Here is an 18,236-nt window from a genome sequence, read left to right on the forward strand (position 1 = left end):
CCGTGAACACTGGCCTCAGTGGAGCCCCAGGAATCCAGCTCTGAGGCCACACTGACCCAACAAATCTGAGCCAGAGAGAGCCCCTGGGAGTGCTGCAGGACCACCAGGATGGACCGTCTTCGGGGGCTGCCCTGGTCCAGCGCAGCACATGGAAGGCCTGGGTTCAAAGATGGGGCTGTTCACGTTCCCCCAGGGAACATGACCGGAAGTGGATGCCTGGGCAGGGCCCAGAGTGCCTGGCTGTGTGAGGGGTAGGGGGCCGCCCCTGAGCCTTCCTGGTGCTCTTGGGGTGAAGAGCCCTCCTGGGAGCGTCCCACATCCGGGGAACAGAAGTGGCGCCGTTGTTATGAGAAAGAGGCTGAGGCCGGGAGGCCAATCCAGCAGTTGCGTCTTCTAGGATGTTCTGGTGCAGCTCAGTCCATGGGTCTGGATCAGAACCCAGGCTGCTCTGCCTTAAGGGGGCAGAATGTAGGCTCCCCCCCCGCCCCCCCCGCCGCCACCCGCTGGAGGTGTGAGCTCATCGCGCTGTTCCTGGCGGCTGCCCAGGCGTCACGCTACCCCCAACCTTCTGCTGGGCTGGCTTGGGCCCATCAAGGAAAATGTAGGCGGGGGTCCTCCCGACCAACCCTCTCCCTCTGAATGGCTGGCTGTCTCGGACCTGCAGTCCTGGGGCCCCTTCCCTGGGAGGCAGAGCGCCTCCCTATGGCCCGGACCCAGCCCTGCCCGTGCCCGGAGGCCAAGCACGGCTGGCCCTGCAGGTGGTCTCGAGGTCCAGCCTGGCAGGCAGCTCGAAGCCAGGCCAGGGGGCTGCGGGGTATCCCCCAGTATCCCAAGCGTGGACCCCCAGGGGATGGCGCAGGGCTAGAGAAGTCGGGGCTCTCCACACGCCGGCGCTTCCAGCCCAGATGCCTTTAATCGACTTGATTCACGTGGACTGGGGCACAGTGCTGCTCGGCTGTGGGTGGCAGGCAGGTTCCCGGCTACAGGTGTGTCCTCACCACACAAAACTGCTGCTCTAATTAACTACTGCAATGCACACTTAGTAGTAAAAGGTAAGCATCTTAGCTAAAGGATCCTAAAATTCCCTGGACATGGGCTCTAGGAAAGCAGAGGTTTGGCCCTTGGAAAAGCGTACAGACGAATCTGCCGAAGTCCTGCCGGCAGCTGCCCTACCCTGTGTTCCTGGTGGGTCCCTGAAGTCACAGCAGCTCTGGGCAGGGCCGGGGCGCTCCCCGCTGCGCCAAGGCACACAGGGATGGGCTGCACCTCTGCCCGTGGGAGCAGGTGGCAGAGCTGGGGGCTCTGATAGGGACGAGGGCCAAACACCCCCAGCCTTTCAGCCTGGCCCGGCTGCCCTGGGCATCCTGGGAGGCCCCCGTCTTCCTGAGGCACCCGGCACCCGGGCTCGGGGCCACCTGAGCTGTCCCCGCCACCATGTCCAGCCTCCTTGCCCTGGCAGTGAAACCTCCCCAAGAGGAGAGTTTCTGGGGAGGGGAAGGTGAGGCCAGGCACCTTTCAAAATGGGTTCAACGAAGGGAAGGGAACGGAGGGGGAGGCCGCCGCCTACAGGCACGCGAGCCGCGGGCACGAGCAGCACCTAGGACAGGGACGTGATGTTGGAGCGGCCGCCAGGTGGTGCCATGATCTTCTGAGCCGTGCGCCTGGCGATGTGGTCGTCGGCCTGAGAGCCTGTGGGGAAGCCAGGAGTGGAAGCGGCGCCGGGAGGGGACGCAAACCGTCACGCCCGCGAGGCCCGGGATGCGGAGCCACGGCCCCCCCACCGCAGGCCCCCCACGCTCCCCGACGGCCTTGGCGGGTCAGCCAGGCCACGGGTCAGGCACTCCCACCACTGAGGCCTCAGACGAGCAGGCAAGTGAGGCCAGGTGTGCGTGCGGCCGGAGACTGGAGGTCAAGGTCGAGCCTCCGGGAATCCGGGCCGGAGGAGCCGAGACTGGGCCAGGCCTGCTCGCCCCTCCCGTGGGTCTTGCCCTGCGCCGACCCCCGTGATGGGAGAAGGCTGCCTTTAGCCTTTAGGACGATGCTGGATTCCAAAGGGGAGCTGCCCCTGGCCCTACATCCCCAGGAGGCAGGCAGGGACCGCCATCACCTCCCCAATAGGGAGGCTGAGACAGGATGTCAGGGGCTGGGTTGGCCCCCATCCAAGGGCTGGGAAGAGAGAGGGAGGGTCTGGCTCCGTGTGCAGGGAGAGCCTGGGGCTCAGGGCTTCTCTTAGAATCCTAGCACGCTGGGAGCACAGCTGAGACCCTGATCAGAGGCCCGAGCCTGGTGGCTGCACGCGGGGCCCCCAGAGCCCTTGAAGCCCCAGGCCCCATCCTTTTGCGCCTCACGTATGTGCCTCTGCGTTATGGGTCAGTGAGGGGCTGGAGGCTGGACTCCCACGTGGTCCTCGGGTCCCACAGAGGCTGGGCTCAACTCACCAGACAGACTGAACCCCGACTGGTGCAGGTTGCGAACGGGTGGGACTGAGATCTTCCCCGGGCAGGACACGCGGGCCTGCACACCAGCCCCGGGCTTGGGGGGCACCATCGCCTCGTGGACCAGCCCGTCGTAGAGGCCTCGGGGCACGCCGTGGATCTCTGCCAGCTGTGGGCCGAGAGGCTGGCATGAGGGGGTGCTGCGCGGGCCCCGGGCTCGAGGGCAGGGGGCTCCCCGCCAACGGGGGTGACTGCCCACGAGTGTGGACACATCCCTCCCTCCCCCGAGGCCGGGCAGCAGTGCCCCGAGCTGGAGGAGCTGTGTCCTCCACCTCGGGGTGGCCTGCGGAGGAGTCTCCTTTTGGAATCAGAAACTGGTCCCAGCAGAGTCGCCGCCTCCTCAGTACCCACCGTGCTCTGGGCCCCCACGCAGCCCCTGCTGTGTTCGCGAGGAAGCCCTGAGGTGGTGGCCCTGGGTCCTGCCCTCCCTGAAAATGGCCCCCAGAGGGAGAGGCCCTTCCCAGTAGCCACCATGACGGGCCAACGGTCCGAGGGCTGAGGCAAGCCCTTCAGCTGTGCTTGTGTTTGCAGCTGGCGCCTGCCTGGGGACTTGCGGCTTTACACTCGTGACTGCGGGGCTGAGCCCAGCCCTAGGGGCTTCTGACCAGATCCTGCCCTGTGCAGGGGTCACAGTGGGGCAGGGGTGCAGGGCACGAGCGACTGTGGGGTGTGGAGTTCTGCAGATTCGGGTCTCCATCCAGCCCCTGCCCCCATCACCCCGGGTGTGCGATGGGAGCCGTCCCCCCTCCCAGCTCCGTGCCGCGGCCGTACATGGAGCTGGCCTGCCACCTCACGGAGCTGCCCAGTGCCCGGGGGTGCCCCGGACCTCACCCCAAGGGGTGCAATGCCCAGCCCTCTGCCCTGGACCCTGCCTCTCGGCCCCGCTCGAGCCCTGAGGGAGGAGGGGGTGGCGTGCCCAGGTCAGACGTGGGCAGCAGCCGCGGCGTGGCCCTGCAGCCTGAGACAGCAGTGTCCGCGAGTTAGGGCAGCCTCCACTCTCCTTTCCCGGGAAGGAGACCAGCACCTGGCCTCTAGCCCAGCCTCCCACTACAAGCTCAGACGACGTCTTTAGCCTAGAAAACTGGAAACGGCTGGGATAAAGCAAACCAGAGGGTACACTAACCACATGTGCGGCCCTGTGTGTGTGCCTGTGCGCGTGCGTGGGCCACCTGCGCGTGCAGCGCGGGGCTTGGGTGGACACCTGGCGCATCCGCCAGACTCGGCGGGCAGCTGGCCAAGCGTGCGTGGGAAGACGAGGGCCCACAACTGCTAAGTTTGTGGATGCCGTGTAAACCACGTGTTCTTCCTTAACTTAGGAACGTCCACGTCTGCTCCCGGGGAAATCCTGGGCGGGCTCTGCTAGCCTTAGCGGCAGTGTACCTGGGGGGTGGCTACGAGGGGTTTTTTTTGCTTCACACCCACGCTTTCTACAGCGACACGGGCTGCCCAGTAACGAACGCAGGCGAAGCACCTCTAAGAAGCGCCCGGAGCGGTGGGGCCGCTGTGCTTTCCCGACAGCGGCCGCGGGCAGGGCTGCCCCGGAGGAGGCCTGAGAGCTCACGTGCACCCGCCCGCCGGGCTCAGGCCTTACCCTGTTGCGAGCCTTTATCCTCTTGTAGACGAAGTCGGGGAAGGTCTTCCGCGGAATAAAGCGGCCAGCCCCGGGGGTGACGAACAGGGCCCCGTCCTCCAGCACGACCCTGCCCTGACTTATGACCACCGTGGGGGCTCCTCGGCACTCGACGCCTTCGAAAATGTTGTACTCCACGTTCTGGGGAGAACAGCCGGGGGCTGCTCAGCGTCCTCCTGATCCGGGACCCCGGGGGGGGGGGGGCGGCGGCGCCCGCTAGGCTGGGCCGGGATTCGGAAGGCGGTGGCCGCCACGCCCCGCCCCCCCGCCCCCGAGGCACGTTTCTCAGGAGCCCGGAGCGCTCGTCCTCCGCCTCCGCTGCTCCGGCCTAGCGCCCCCCGGAAGGCTGCGGGGCTCCCCGGGCCCCGACCCTGACCCCGACGTGGCACCAGGCTTCTCTCACCAGGTGGTGGCTCTGGGCAGAGATGATTTTCGTGGCCTTGGGGTTCCATATGACCAGGTCGGCATCGGCACCTACGGCCACCCGCCCCTTCCTTGGGTAAAAATTGAAGATTTTGGCTGCATTTGTACTGGTCACGGCAACAAATTCGTTCTCGTCCATCTTCCCTGAGGCCTGAGAAGCAAGAAGGCGGGGGTGAGTCGGGGGGCGCCCTTCCTGGCCGCAGGCGGGGGTCTGGTCTCGGGGCTCTTGTGTGGAGGTGGCCCCTGTCCCCTAGGCCGCGGGGCGTGTGCCTCAGTCGTGCCTGCAGGTCTGGTCCTTCCTGGGCACCAAGCTGCTCTCCATGCTCACTTTGTGGGCAAGTGAACGCTGATGCTTCCACAATGATGTCTGTGTCCCCAAAGGACGCGGCCATCCCGCTGGGGCAGCCGGGAGCCTGGGGTCAGGGCCTCAGCCCAGGGAAGGGCTCAGGACCGGGGCTGGGGGCACGGGGGCAGAGGCCGTGGGCAGGACCCTCCAAGCGAGATGGAGGCCTGGGGAAATCTCAGGCCTCCCTAGAGGGAGACGTTGCGGAGTGCAATTCCACCAGGGCGGGGAGCCCGCGCTCCCTGGGTGCTGTGCATCAGGACCAGAAGCAAACGTGCAGGGAGCGCCGGGTGGCAGGGCTGGGGGACGGCAGCCTGGGGCCCGCGAGCCCCGCTCTCTGCTCCGGAGAATTTACCGCGCAAGGGGCTTCCCTTTGTGACGAGCAGGCAGCGCGCTGTGGGGAGGAGCCCACACCCCACTTCCGCACGCACCACGCATTTCTCCCAGACCACAGACATGCGCTCCTCCACGCCGTTGGTGCCCTCGGGGATGCGCGTGAAGTCGTCCCTGCCGACGGCCTTCTGGGCAGTGGTGAAGGTGCAGTGGGCACTGCCGGTCACCTGGAGGTCCCCGCTGAGGAAAGCCGGAGTCAGAGCCCAGAGGGGCCTGTCCTTCCTGAGCCGCCGGAGGCCCAGCTGGCTCCAGGGGCGTGGGGGGGAGGCTGTCGGGGAGGGCAGAGCCGGGGCCTCGGGGCGCAGGTGGGGGGGCAACGACCCTGGTGCGGACTCTCGCAACGCCAGAGGCCCGCAGCTGCCGGCGGGCACAGGGCGGGCCAGGGCGAGGGGCGCGTAGGTGGCTCCCTACCTGGCCAGCAGGGAGGCGAGGTGGTCTGCAGTGCTGGGGTCCGGGTTGAGGGGGGGTGACGTGACGAAGGCCGCGGCCTTGGCCCAGTTCTTGCCCCAGTAGTGGAGGCCATCGGCGCCCAGGCCGGCGGTGATGGGCTCCCCGACCACGACCACCCCTGCGGGGAGAGGCCGTGAGGGGCACTGCTGGCCTCCGTGTCCCCAGACCCGGGCGGGGCCTGGGAACGCCCCCCTGACCGGGCCTTCATCGTGGGGTGGGGCCGGCCCCGTGGTCCCAGGGCTGACGCACAACTGCCCCTCGATCTCCCAAGCCTGGACAGCTTTTCCCCTGCTCAGGGGGCGCCCGGCCCAGGCCACCTGGGGCTCCCGAAGTGGGTCCTCTCTGTCCCTGCTGCCTCATACCCCTGCTGGGGCCCCCGGCTGCCGTGAGACACCGTCAGCTGACTGCCCGCCCCGCCTGGCCAAAGCCTCCGTGCAAGGACCTGGCTCCGTCACGGACCCCCTGCCTCCTCCACGGCCTGGGCTTCCAGGGCCAGAGGGCATCCAGCCCCGGGGACACGCACCCCAGCTCCTGGACGCAGGACGTGCCCAGAGGACAGTCCCATGGGCCCCCAGGGTCAGCTGGGCCGGGCCCCCTTACACGACATGAGGATCTGTTCTCGTGCACCGTTCACACCACACACACCACACACACACGCAGACACACGCCACGCACTCTGCGCACACAGACGCGCGCATACACGGAGCGCGGCTCTGACGCTCACTTCTGTGCGAACGGGGCCGCCAGGCCTCACTTTTGCTTCAAGGCCCCCCGGCGCGCCACTGCTGTTTGCACAAGAGGGGAGACTCAGGCCACCCACCCCACACAAGGACCAGGTGCCCACATCTCCCGCCGGCCACAGTCCTGGTGCCCCCGCACCAGAGGCCACCCCACCATGAAGAGGCCGGCAGGGCAGCCGCTGCATCTCCGTGGGGTCTGCCTGCGCCGAGCTACGGCCCAGCTGGCCCAGCCCTGGGAAGCCGCGGACGTGACAGACCCGCACAGAGACCCGCGCCCCGCGCCCCGGTCCGGGGCCGCCACTCACCTCTACGCTTGGCTCGGGCAATCACGTCGGCCGCAGCCTTGCTCATCACCTTGGTGACGTACAGCGGACAGTTGGCCTGCCTGGCGATGGTGACAGCGCGGTACACGGCCTCAGCCTCCACCTGGGGATGGGGGGGGCACTCAGGCCACATGAGGACACCGAGGCCTCCGGAGCAGTATGGGCGCGAGATGCCCCCGGCCCACCCACAGATCCCGGGCCCAGAGGGAGCACCCCGGGCAGGTGAGGACCCCAGCCTGGGGCTCGCTGCCCAGAATCTGGGCCGACCCGTGCAGACCCCACGGCTGACCACGGCACGTCCTTGGCCTCGCATAAAGGCCTCCGTGACCAGTGGCAGGAGGGGACGTGAGCCTTGATTCACGCCTCCAGACGAGGAGAGCGGGATCGCAGCCCTGCCGGGACCACGGGGCCAGACCCACGGCCGGATGAAGGCCCAGGCGGGGGGCGTTTCCAGCAAGCTCACACCTACCTCCTCTGGGTGGCTGAGCACGTGGCCCTCGGGGCCGGTGATGCCGAGCTGCAGCAGCCGCTTCTGCTCCTAAATACACACGGTGTTCCAGCCCGGATGCAGCCCAGAGCACCCTGACCCCGAGACGACCCCTGACCCCGAGACGACCCCTGACCCCGAGACGAGCCCTGCTCCCCTAGATGAGCCCAGACTTCCAGGCCCCTGAGGACCACCAACCCCAGAGAACTCAGAATGGAGTAGAGGGGTGACTCGAAGCGGAGTGACTCCAGGTCCCCAAATTACAGATGAGGGAACGGGGCTTGCAGAGGGCACGGACTTGCCCAAGGTCACAGGCCCCCTAAGTGAGGGGACAAGACCCCACAGCCTTGCCTGCCGTGTTGTTTCCCCAGTGGGTGCACGTCGGGGTGTGCGCATCGGGGAGTGCGCGGTGGGGGCGTGTGCGTCGGGGTGTGCGCGGCGGCTCTGCACAGTCGGGGACGGGGCTGCTTCTTGGGCAAGCTTACTCATCCTACAGGTCTGAGCCACAGCACCCTCTGGGGTAAACGAGCTTCCGCGTGGAGAATGGGGGAGAAGCAGAATCCCACCGACCCCCTAACAAGCCTCCCCGGCACTCGCGGCCCACCGTCCTGAACACTAAGCGTGACCCACGACGTCTCCCGCCGGGCCTGGCCTCGAACCCTGGGAGCACATACGGCACCCGATGCCCGGAACCCCACGTGCCCCTCCTGACTGTCACCACCCTCCCGTTGAACTTGGGAGGGGCAGAGCCGACGGGTCCCAAGAAGCTTCTCTGTGGGTCTGGAATGTTGGGGAGGTGGCCGTGTGTGTGCGACCCCCCGCCAGGCCCCCAGGAGGCCTGGAAGCTCCCGGGCGCCCCACCCAACCCGCACCTGTGGGCGGACGGGAAAACAGGGAGAGGAGCAGAGGCTGGGGGCACCCCCCTCACAGCCCCGGCCCCCAGGGAAGGGGGGGGCGTGCGCAGAAGGGCCAGGCACCCCCCAGGCAGCCTGGGACACGACTGAGGACAGCGCCACTAACCCAACAGGTGTGCTCATGGGAGGGGCCTCGGTCCAGAGGGCGGAGGGCTCGGAGACCCCAGTCTCAGCACCCCTCACCAAGAAGCAACACTTTGATTTTGGAGAATTTTTTTTTTTTTTTTTTGGCCACACCGCGCAGCATAGGAGCTCTGCCACGAACCAGGGATCGAACCTGCGCCCCCTGCGGTGGAAGTGCAGAGTCTTATCCACTGGATCACCGAGGAAGTCCCTGATTTTGGAGGATTTTTGATCAGAAGTGTGATGATCATGGAAAAATCTGTTATGGCCAAGAGCCCCCCAGGCTCCCTGACACCCTGCCTGCTTGACCTTTGACCTGGGCAAGCCATTTACTGGGTCAAGTTCCAGGTTCCCTCCGCCAGGGTTTGTGGGATCAGTGCTCACACCCAAGTGGGCAGGGGTCACCCCGCCAGCTCCGCCCACACCTCGTCCACGATGTCCCCGTTCTCCGCGTGCACTTGGGCCACGGCTCCCAGGTCCCGGATGACACTGAAGATCTCGTACATCTGGGGAGAGACACATGAGCTGCGTGAGGCTGTGTGTCTCCCATCCACAGCAGCCTGAGACACCCGCTCGCTCCCCTGCTCGGCATCTGGCCTTACCTGGCCGTCCGTGCACTGGTACCTGTCCTTGTACGCCATGAAGACCAGGAAGGAGTTCACACCTGGGGGGAGGCAGGAGGGGTGGATGCCAGGAGCCTCCACTGCCCCCCGAGCTCCAGGGGCCCCGCCAGCTGGCCTGGTGGCCCTGGGGGACCAGCCCCACACTCTCCTGAGCCGGGACGGGGACAGAGTCACCCCGGCGCCTCCTGCTTCTCGAGCTCTGGGGTCAGGAACCAATTGTTCCCCAGTGGCAAAGCCAGGTGAGACCCCGCACTCCGCCCACTAACCCCCCATGGCCCCCGGGAGCGCCGGACGGAAGGGAGCCGTGAGCTGCAGGCTCGCCGTCTGAGCTCTGCCCGGGCTGCACGGGAGCCCCTCCCGCACTGGGCGCCGGGGAGGCCCTCATGCTGGCCACCTAGCCTGCGGCCTCGGTGGCGCCTGCCAAGCCCCGCCCACAGCGCCCGCTCGGGCTCTCAGGAAAAAGCAGCAGGAGCAGGACCGGCTGCCCGCGGCCTCGGGGCCCCATCAGGCCAGGCTCGAGCTCTCCTGTGCAGTGCGGACGCGGGACCAGCCGGGGAGAGCCCCGCCGTCCAAACCAGCGGCGCGCGGCCCATCCCTCCTCTCTGTCAGCGCGCGGGGTCGGAAGTGCGAACTTGAGCAAAGGCACGCGGGGGAAACTGTCACCCCATGCCACACGAGCCGACCCCCCAGGGGACAGCCTGCCGCAGGGCGCCTGCTGGAGGCTACTGGTCAGCATGCAGGCCCGTCCCTGGGCACCACCCAGCGGGCCTGGCACCTGGTTTCTACCTCTGCTCGGAGCTGCAAGGCCGCAGGCCTCCCGATCCCGTCAAGGAACAAGCCGGGTGGTGGAGCCACTGCCTGGAATGAGGTGCAGAGGCTGACAGCCCCCTGCCCACCCCAGGTTGGGGGTCCTAAATGCCAAAGGCTACTGGTGTGAGGACCGTCGCTCTTTGGGAAATGGCCTCGACGAACCTCCCTGCCTCCCTCGGATGTACAGTGGGGCGGGGGGCAGCGTCTCCTGCGGGGAGGGCCCTGTGGCTTCCAGGGCCCGGCCAGGGGTCTGCAGCCAGCACCCCCGTCCCAGCCCCGCTAGCTCCTCTCCCGGCTGTGCGCTAGGCCCACCCTCGAAGCCAGGCACTGGAGCTCAGTTACGACGTCCGGCTAACTTGTCAAGTCCTCTATAAACTTTGATGTGGTTTCAGCTTCAGGACTTTTGATTAAAAAAATAATTAAGCCTTATCTGTAAACGGTCCTGTTTCAGCTGAGGCAGCAGTAGGTTTTATTTTATTTTTATTTTTTTTGGCAGTAGGTTTTAAGGCATCTCCTTCTAAAGGCTCTTAAGATGCCAAGAAGGCTTATAGTGCTGATCCTTCATCCAGGGCCAAGACACAAGGGGTCCGAGGTGACAGCTGTGACTGCCGTGTCCTCTTTTTTTTTTTAAGTCTTTATTGAATTTTCTTACAACATTGCTTCTGTTTTCTGTTTTGGTGTTTTGGCTGCGAGGCAGGTGGGATCTTAGCTCCCCGACTAGGGATCCAATCCGCGCCCCCTGCGCTGGAAGGTGAAGTCTTAACCACTGGGCCTCCAGGGAAGTCCCTGCTGCATCCCCTTGTGAGGACAACAGCTACGGGGTGTGTCCCCAGACTCGGACGCAGGTGACCCCTCAGCCTAGCAGATCTCCGATTGGCTCTTGTCCAACTGTCTCCCAGCTCCCGGCCGCCTGCCCCGGGCTCAGGAGCACAGAGTCCACCGAGGCCAGGGAAGCCCAGGCCCTGCAGCTGCCCTTCCGCCCGGCCGGGCCTCCTGCTCACCCTTGTCCTTCACCAGGGCCTCCAGCTCCTCCCTGGTGCTCTCATGCCAGCGGGGGACGTCCACGTGCAGGGAGTAGTCACAGCAGGCTCCACGGTCCGCCGTCTCCCGCCACTGCTCGAAGGCCGCCAGCAGGCTCACACCCGTGTCGGGGAACACGTGGTCCACTGTGGGGACAGCGTGGTCAGCTGAGCCCCCACCCGTGCCGCTGGAACCACCCGGGCCTCCGACAGAGAGCGGCTTCGTGTTCCCGGGAAACCAGGACACGCGTCCGAGAAAAGCAGAGAAGAGGCCTCGTACCCAACGCCGGGCTGAGGCTGCTGGGAACCTGCCCGTCCGTCCCGTCCAAAGAGGCATCTCCCGCCCCTCGTCCCCAGCCTCTCTGAGCAGAGGGGAGGACCTCACTCTCCAGCGGACACCCCCCCAAGGACCCCACTGGCAGTTTAGGCCTTCACCTCCCGCACAGGCCTGGCCGGAGTGAGGTGCCCCTGGAGGGGGAGGGGCGGCGCCACTGTCCGTGGCGCTGGACCCGCGAGCCCGCCCACAGCAGCGCACGGGGCTGGCTTCCCTCCTGCCTCACTGGCCTCACAGCCCTCGAGCAGTGCTCCCAGCCCACCCCCCGGGGAAGCTGGGAACACACATGGACGCTGCACCGTCACCCCACCCTGCCGGCAACCCCACGTCCAAGGTCCAAAGCCCGCTCGCAGCCTCTGCCAGGTGCAGGGAAAGAGCGGGGAGTGCGGTGGCCGGGGGTGGGGAAGGCACACCCGCTCCGGGGTTACAGGCAAATGCCGTGCCTTCCTCCAGCACGCCCTAGCCCTCACGTGGGCCCTCTGCTTCCCACAGCGCAGGTCGAGAACCCAGGGCCCCGCCCTGCAGGCGGCTCACAGCTCCAGCCTGGAGCTGCCGGCGGCTCTGCCTAGGCCAGCCCGGCCCTGCAGCATCTCTGTCCTCACAGCTGGTCTCATGCCTCAGCACCGGCAGGAGCAGGTGACATAACCACGAAGGCACCTGCTCAGCCCGGCCACCGATGACAAGCAGGACCCAGGGCCTGAAATCACAACTCTCCTTAATCAGACGAAAAGGTGGACCCCTGCTGGGTTTTTCCTGCCACGTCGTGGTGCAGTAAAACCACACCAGGCCAGGATTGTGCAACGTCTAAATGTCACTTGTGAAGTAGCCCAGGGTCCCCAGAGCAGCCTCTCCCGGTGGCAGCAGGGGCAGCGCTCACCGTGTGCCGGACACAGTAAAGCAACGACGTGCACCCACTTGCTCCCTCCTCCACCCTCTTCCTCCTCCCTGACAGATCGGGGAAGTGAGACGTCTAAAAGTGAGCTGCGTTGCCTGAAGGCACAGCCAGGATGCGGCGCGCAGCCAGGGCCGGGCTGGGTCTGTTAGGCCATGTCTAACCTAGTGGGTGTGTCTGTGCTCGGCACAGGCCGTGGGGGGAGGGCCGCGCGCCGGTGCCTCTTCCTGGCCCCTGCGCTGGCCACGGGCAAGTTCGCGGTGGGCGAGCCAATTCACCTCACCAGCTGTGAACCGGGGCTTCTCTGCCCAGCTCAGAGGGTTGTACGAGCACGGAGCTGAGGCTCACCAGGATGGCGCTCGTGCCTGGCCCAGGGTCGGCACTAAAGAAACGGTACCTCTGGGGCTTGTTGATAGGGGAGCAGTATTTTTCATCATCCTTTTCCTAAAACACAGCCTCCGTCTTTAGCTCTTTTGACATGGGCAGGGAGTTTCTGCAAACCAAGCCTCAGAGGGTGTGAGGTTCAGGGGCAAATGTGTCTGACATTTCAGGCAGCACAACCCCTGCACCTGGGTTTTCCAAACCTGGTCCTTAGCCAGCTGCCAGCTTCCCGGGAGATAACAGATTACTGGGCGCCCGTCCCTGTGTGCCCCCGTGGAAATCCCAGGAGCGCTCCAGAGCCGGCCAAGGCAGCACGACTCAGGATGAGGGACGGGGTGAAAGACAGGCACTCAAGGCTTTCTTAGAATGAGATGCAATAAAGGGGAAGAGGCCTGAGAAAAACACCATCTTCCTGAGACATGCAAACCTGCCAGAGTACCACGGTGTGGGACAGACGCTTCCCACAGGAGACACTCACATATCATGGTGGTCCCTCCTGCCAGGGCAGCCTTGGTCCCCTGGCAGAAGTCATCAGCCGGGGTCATGCCCAGGACGGGCATCTGCAGCCTTGTGTGGACGTCGACTCCGCCTGGCAGGACCATTAGGCCGTGAGCGTCAATCGTTTTGATGCCCCCAGGGACAATGAGGTTTTCTCCAATTTGTCTGAAAGCAACAGAGATTTCGCTGGTTAGGAAGAGCCCTGAGCAAACGTGCACGGGCTCCTTGGCAACGCTGCAGAGCCGGGACTCTTGCCCTTGGGCTCTCGTCCCTGAGGAACAGGGCAATACGGCCAAGACTTAACTGGACCGGCCCACACTCTGGGGCTCGGGACCGTCAACACAGGGGATCCAACCCCGTGCTGCTCACTTAGGTGTCCACTCGCTGTTTATTCACCAGAGGCTGGAGCTGCTTTTTTGTTTTGCTTTGTTCCTGCCGCGTGGCATGTGGGAACTTAGTTCCCGACCAGGGATCGAACCCACGCCTCCTGCATTGGCAGCGTGGAGTCTTAACCACTGGACCGCCAGGGAAGTCCCTGGAGCTGCTTGACAGGCACAAGCGGACAAGCTAATAGGTGTGGTCGATAAGCATTTATTAAACACCTACTTTGAGCCCCACACCATACTGAAGCTGTGTTAACAAAGAAACGAGGAAGCCACTGTCCTGCTCTCTGAGGCTTCACTGAAGGCTCGGGATGGGCAAAAGCTATTTCCAGGGAACGAGCTTCCAGAACCATTTCGGAACCATTCACGTGGATCTCGCCCCAAAGTAAACTTCTGGATAGTGTGTGATCAACGTGTGGCCGTGAAGGTATCGGAGGTAGAAACTCACTTTATCAAACCGTCCTCCACATACAGGTCAGCGTAAAAGGACTGGTCATCATTCACGATCCTTCCGCCTCTGATCAGAAGGCGGCCACTCTATCAGAAACAAAGAAATGGGTAAGTCTCCTCCAAACTGAGTGACTCAACGGTATCTTGAGCACAAGCTTTACCCTGGAATTATGATGGAAACATTCGGGCACAATTTGTGTGCATGAAATCCAGGACAGAGCCTGTATGGTCTATCCCACACACACCAAGGGCGGGCAGAGGGTGCCCCGAGACGGTGGCCCTTGGGGGCAGCTGCCTACGGGCCCCGCGCACGACCTGCAAACACAGGTCAGGCAGTCTGGCCTCGCCAAAGGCGCAGGGTGTGCGACCAGCTAGCTTCCCGCTTCACCACGGCAAAGCCGAGGCGGTGCGGACAGCAGTGCAGTGAACCACGTGTACATCTTCACACCCGTTGCCCAATTTGTAAAGCCCAGGCCGAGGGCGGAGGTGGACCACGTCTGCTCTCCTCTTCCACCCACAGAGGCGGCTCCGGCTGACAGCTGGGGCGGGCTCCTTCCAGAACCTCTGTGCCCTGAGGCAGTGCCGGCAGGCGGGGGCCCTACCCCTGGGGAGGGAGACAGACATCTCTCTCTCTCTCTCTCTCTCACACACACACACACACACACACACACACACACACGGCCATCACAGATGGTGACAGATGCAAGAGCACAAAGCAGGTGACGTGACAGGGTGATGGGAGACAGGCCTGGCTGCCTCAGGGACCGAGAAGGGCCTGTTGGAGGAGCTAAAATGGGAGGTGACTCAAGCTCAGGCCAGGGCGCAGCCCATGCAAAGGCCCTGAGGCAGGAAAGAGTCCGGTTGATGCAGGAGAGGAAACGAGACGGGGCGGGGGTGGTGGGGGGAACGGGAGGTGGGTAGGGGCGGGGCATGCTGGGCTTGGGGAGTCAGCGGGCCGCCACCTGGGAGGCCTTAAGCTGGGGCTTAAATGATCATTCAGATCATTCATATTAGCGTGTTGTAGAAAGCAGCCCGTGGTGTTCAAGGATGGAAACAGGGTCATCGCCGGAGTGGGGTCTGATGTGGTCTGGGTGAGAGGCGGGGCCCCGGGCCAGCATTACGGGGCAGATGAGAGATGGACTCCAGAGAGGCTGGGAGTTGGGGAGCGGGAGCTGCTGATGGAGAGGCCGTGGGGGCGCAGGGCCAGGAGGACATCGGGGTGCCTGCAGGGTCTGGTGCTGCCTGGGGGTAGCCCAAGGGGGTGAACAAAGTGGCGGCCAGTTGGGCCAGCTCTTCGGGGCTCTCCACAGCACGGAGCCGGGCAGCCGTGAGTCCACTTCTGATGGTCAGGAAGGAGGGAGTGAGGCAGAGGGGGAGCCAGTAACGGAGCTGTGCACGATATCAGGGGTGACGGTCTGACCTCAGTGGAGAAGAACGGAGAGAAACATAAAGGAGGAGCACACGGCTGAGTGCAGCAGGAAGCGGGCGAGAACCCAGCCCTGCAGCACTCTCCCTCCGCGACCTTGCTAGAGCCTCCCACTCTCTGGGACTTGACCAGGCCGGAGTGACAGCTGTTCCACAGGGTTCTGGGACCTGGCCCGGGGCTCATGGGTGCCCACCCAGAGGCTGGGCCAGGTCTGCAGGCCGGGGGTTCTGGCTCTTCGCACACCATCAGCCTGATGCCAAGAGAACTGACGTGTGTGGCGCACTCGGCAGGACTCTTAAGAGTCTGCTGAGAGGATAAATAATTCATCGCTTATGAGCCTTAGCACATCATTCTCTATTCTTATTAACATCTAACAGTTTGGGCTGAATTCTCAGATTTCTATTGACTAGAGGTGAAACCACCACCGCACAGTCTACAAAAGGGTGGCCAGCTGTGCCACAAGCCAAACACGGCCCTCGACCTGGCCCTGTGCAGCCCCGAGCTGAGCGTGGTCGGCATCTTATGCCGGTTGAAAGACATCAGAAGAAGACTTTCAAGACTCATAAAAGTTACATGAAATTCACGTTTCAATGTCCAAGCTCAGCGTTTACTGGAGCAGTCACACCCAGGACCGCTCCCTTGCAGGGCTGAGTAGCTGCACCAGAAACAGTGTGGCCCTCGAAGCTGAAAATCCCTACTGTGTGACCCACTGCCAACTCCTGGTCTACCGCCTGGCCCGGCCCCAGCTGCCTGGGCCTCTCCCTTCTGGGTTCTGCAGAGGCTCACTGCCCAGTCCCCTGGGCCCTAGACCCAGCCCTGACAGGTCACATCCCAAGGACCCACCTTGCCCAGCTTCTGAGCCAGTGTTCAGACCCTCCTGCCTCCCCCTGCAGTGCCCCCACTCCAACCGCCCCAACTCCAGCCCCAGTGGACCAACAGCATTCTCAAAGAAGCCCAAGAAGAGGAATAGGAAGGCTTTGGGCAGGAAGAGACTGGCCTGGCTGCCCTGCTCCATCCCCCACCCTCCAATGCCCAGACTTCTGGACTCAGATTCTGGGAGCCTTCCTGGGTTTGGAACCAAGAGGGAAATGCAGCAGGATGAGGTGCCATGCGCCTCAGGATGAGGGTGGAAGTTCCCCTAAACCAGCCACCTTGAGTCTGAGCTGCCCAGAGATGGGATCAGGCCCCTCCCGGCCCTGGCTGGCTCCCTGCCTGCATCAGGTCTGACCCTCTCCTGTATGCGAGGGGTGGGGCGGGCTTCTTCCTCCCTGAGTATCTCAGGAAGTGAACTGGCCACCCCCATGGGCCATCCCACCGCCTCCCGCTGGATTTGAATCCGCGGGTTCCCAGGTACCGTCCAGCTGGCGCCCAGGCGCCCGCCTCCCTTCCTCCCTCCCTCCCTCCCTCCCTCTGTTGGGCTCCTGGCCGCACGGAGGGGTCGTCTTTGTTTCCCGGCAGCACGGGGTGGACAGTGTGGGACCTCTCGCAGCAGTGCGTGTGCTGTTAGAGGATCTCCTCCCCGGACCTGAGATGCCTGATGCCCGCACAGTGACTAGCGAGCCACCTTCTTTCCCCCCCGACCGCCCCCCGGGGGCTCCGAGCCCCGGCTCCACGGAGGGGCTCGGGTCGCCAAGGGCTCCGAGCCGGGTTGAGTTGCTTTGTCTCGGACAAAGAGCTCCCGGTGGTGCGGCGGCGGCGTGGGCGCGGGGTGGGGGGGCGCGGGGCGGGGATGGCATCTCTGTGCCCCGCGGCCGGACCGGCGGCGTCAACAAAGGGCCGCGCCGACGGCCCACTCCGAATCGGAGCTCCCAGAGAGGCCCGGACGCACGGGGGCGGGGTGGGGGGGAGGAGGCAGGCGCATCTGCGCTTGGGGAGCAGGCCTCCCCCCGGCCCCAGCCCGCCCCGGGGGCAGAGGAGGGCCTGGGCCTATGCGCCGGCTCTGTAAAGGGGGTCTGGCGCGGCGCTCGCGGGGACCCCGGGCTGCGCGGGAAGGAGGCGCGGAGCGGGCCCGGGAGCGGAGCTCACCGTGATCCGGGGGATGCTCTTCTTGCCCTGGAAGGACATCCTGCTCCTCCGGCTGCGCCGCCGTCTCCTTTCGTCGGCGCGGCCCGGTTCGGGCGGGGCGGTCCTGGGGGTCTCCGGCGGCGGACGCACGAGCTAGGCCTCGACAGGGGGGACGCGCAGAGCCCAGGCGTGCGCGTGGGGGCGCCGGGCGTCCGAGTGGGAGCGCGCTGGGCCGCGCGGCCCCGCCCCCGGCCCCGCCCCGGCCCCGCCCCCGGCCCCGCCCCCGGCCCGCCGCGGCCGCTCTGCTTTCAAGCCCCGCCCCGGCCGGGCTCGGTGACTGTACGCACAAGCCCGGCCCGAGGCGCGAGCTGAGGCCGCGGACGCGCCCCTGCGAGGACCGAGAGGCGAACTTGTTTAGGGTGGGCGGGAGGAGAGGGTTGCGACCGGTCCCGGCCAGTGTGTGTGCAGAGTCTGCCCCCGGGACGGAGAGTGAGGCTTCCGGCCATGTCCTGCCAGGACCCCCTTCCCCCTGGCCAGTCGAGGGCCCCCCACCAGCTCCCTCATGGCCCGAGGCACCCAGAGCCGCGGGGACTGAATGCAGTCTCAAGTCCAGGCTCAGGCTGGACTCTGTCCGGAAAAGATGTTTCAGGCCAAAGCCGGGCTCCTTGGAGTAATTGCCCGGGCAGGGATCGGAACGCCAGGCCATGCGCTGGCCCTGGGACCGGACAGTGGAGACGCCTCACTGTGAAACACCTCCTTGTGAGGCTGCCCCAGGGCCAGCCCCGCGAAGCTTGATGTCAGGCGGGAGGTTGGAGAGACACAGAAGGGATAGAGAGAGACCGAGAGAGACCCACAGAGAAAGAGCCACCCAGGACCCAGGACGGACCGGAGAGGCAGACCAGGGCAGGAGAGGCCAGGCCTCCGGGCGGGTTCTGAGGAGGGGGGCGCGCAGGACAGGGAAGTCCAGGCTCAGACACGGCCAGTGAGGGAGAAGTTCCCGCCGCGAGCCCTCGCGTCCCCTCGGAGGAGCTGGGGGCTGGTGGAAGACGGCGAGCCCCTGGACTGCGCGCCCCAGCGGCCTCCGGCGTGGACGTG

General features: G+C 65.2%; 1 protein-coding gene across 1 annotated transcript; it reads right to left on the reverse strand.

Moving 5' to 3' along the window:
- Positions 1-894: 894 nt before the first annotated feature.
- On the reverse strand, positions 895-17,402 carry DPYSL4 (dihydropyrimidinase like 4). Its single transcript, XM_059054969.2, has 14 exons — positions 17,163-17,402; positions 13,710-13,798; positions 12,859-13,043; positions 10,756-10,920; positions 8,924-8,985; positions 8,747-8,827; positions 7,267-7,335; positions 6,780-6,900; positions 5,696-5,852; positions 5,323-5,464; positions 4,529-4,699; positions 4,087-4,266; positions 2,439-2,604; positions 895-1,689 (listed from the first exon to the last, which is right to left on the reverse strand). The coding sequence occupies exons 1-14, from the start codon at positions 17,199-17,201 to the stop codon at positions 1,598-1,600; spliced, it is 1,719 nt and encodes a 572-aa protein (XP_058910952.1). The 5' UTR covers positions 17,202-17,402; the 3' UTR covers positions 895-1,597.
- Positions 17,403-18,236: the final 834 nt, after the last annotated feature.

The sequence above is a fragment of the Kogia breviceps genome, chromosome 2 (assembly GCF_026419965.1).
Source record: "Kogia breviceps isolate mKogBre1 chromosome 2, mKogBre1 haplotype 1, whole genome shotgun sequence".
NCBI classification, from domain to species: Eukaryota; Metazoa; Chordata; class Mammalia; order Artiodactyla; family Physeteridae; genus Kogia; species Kogia breviceps.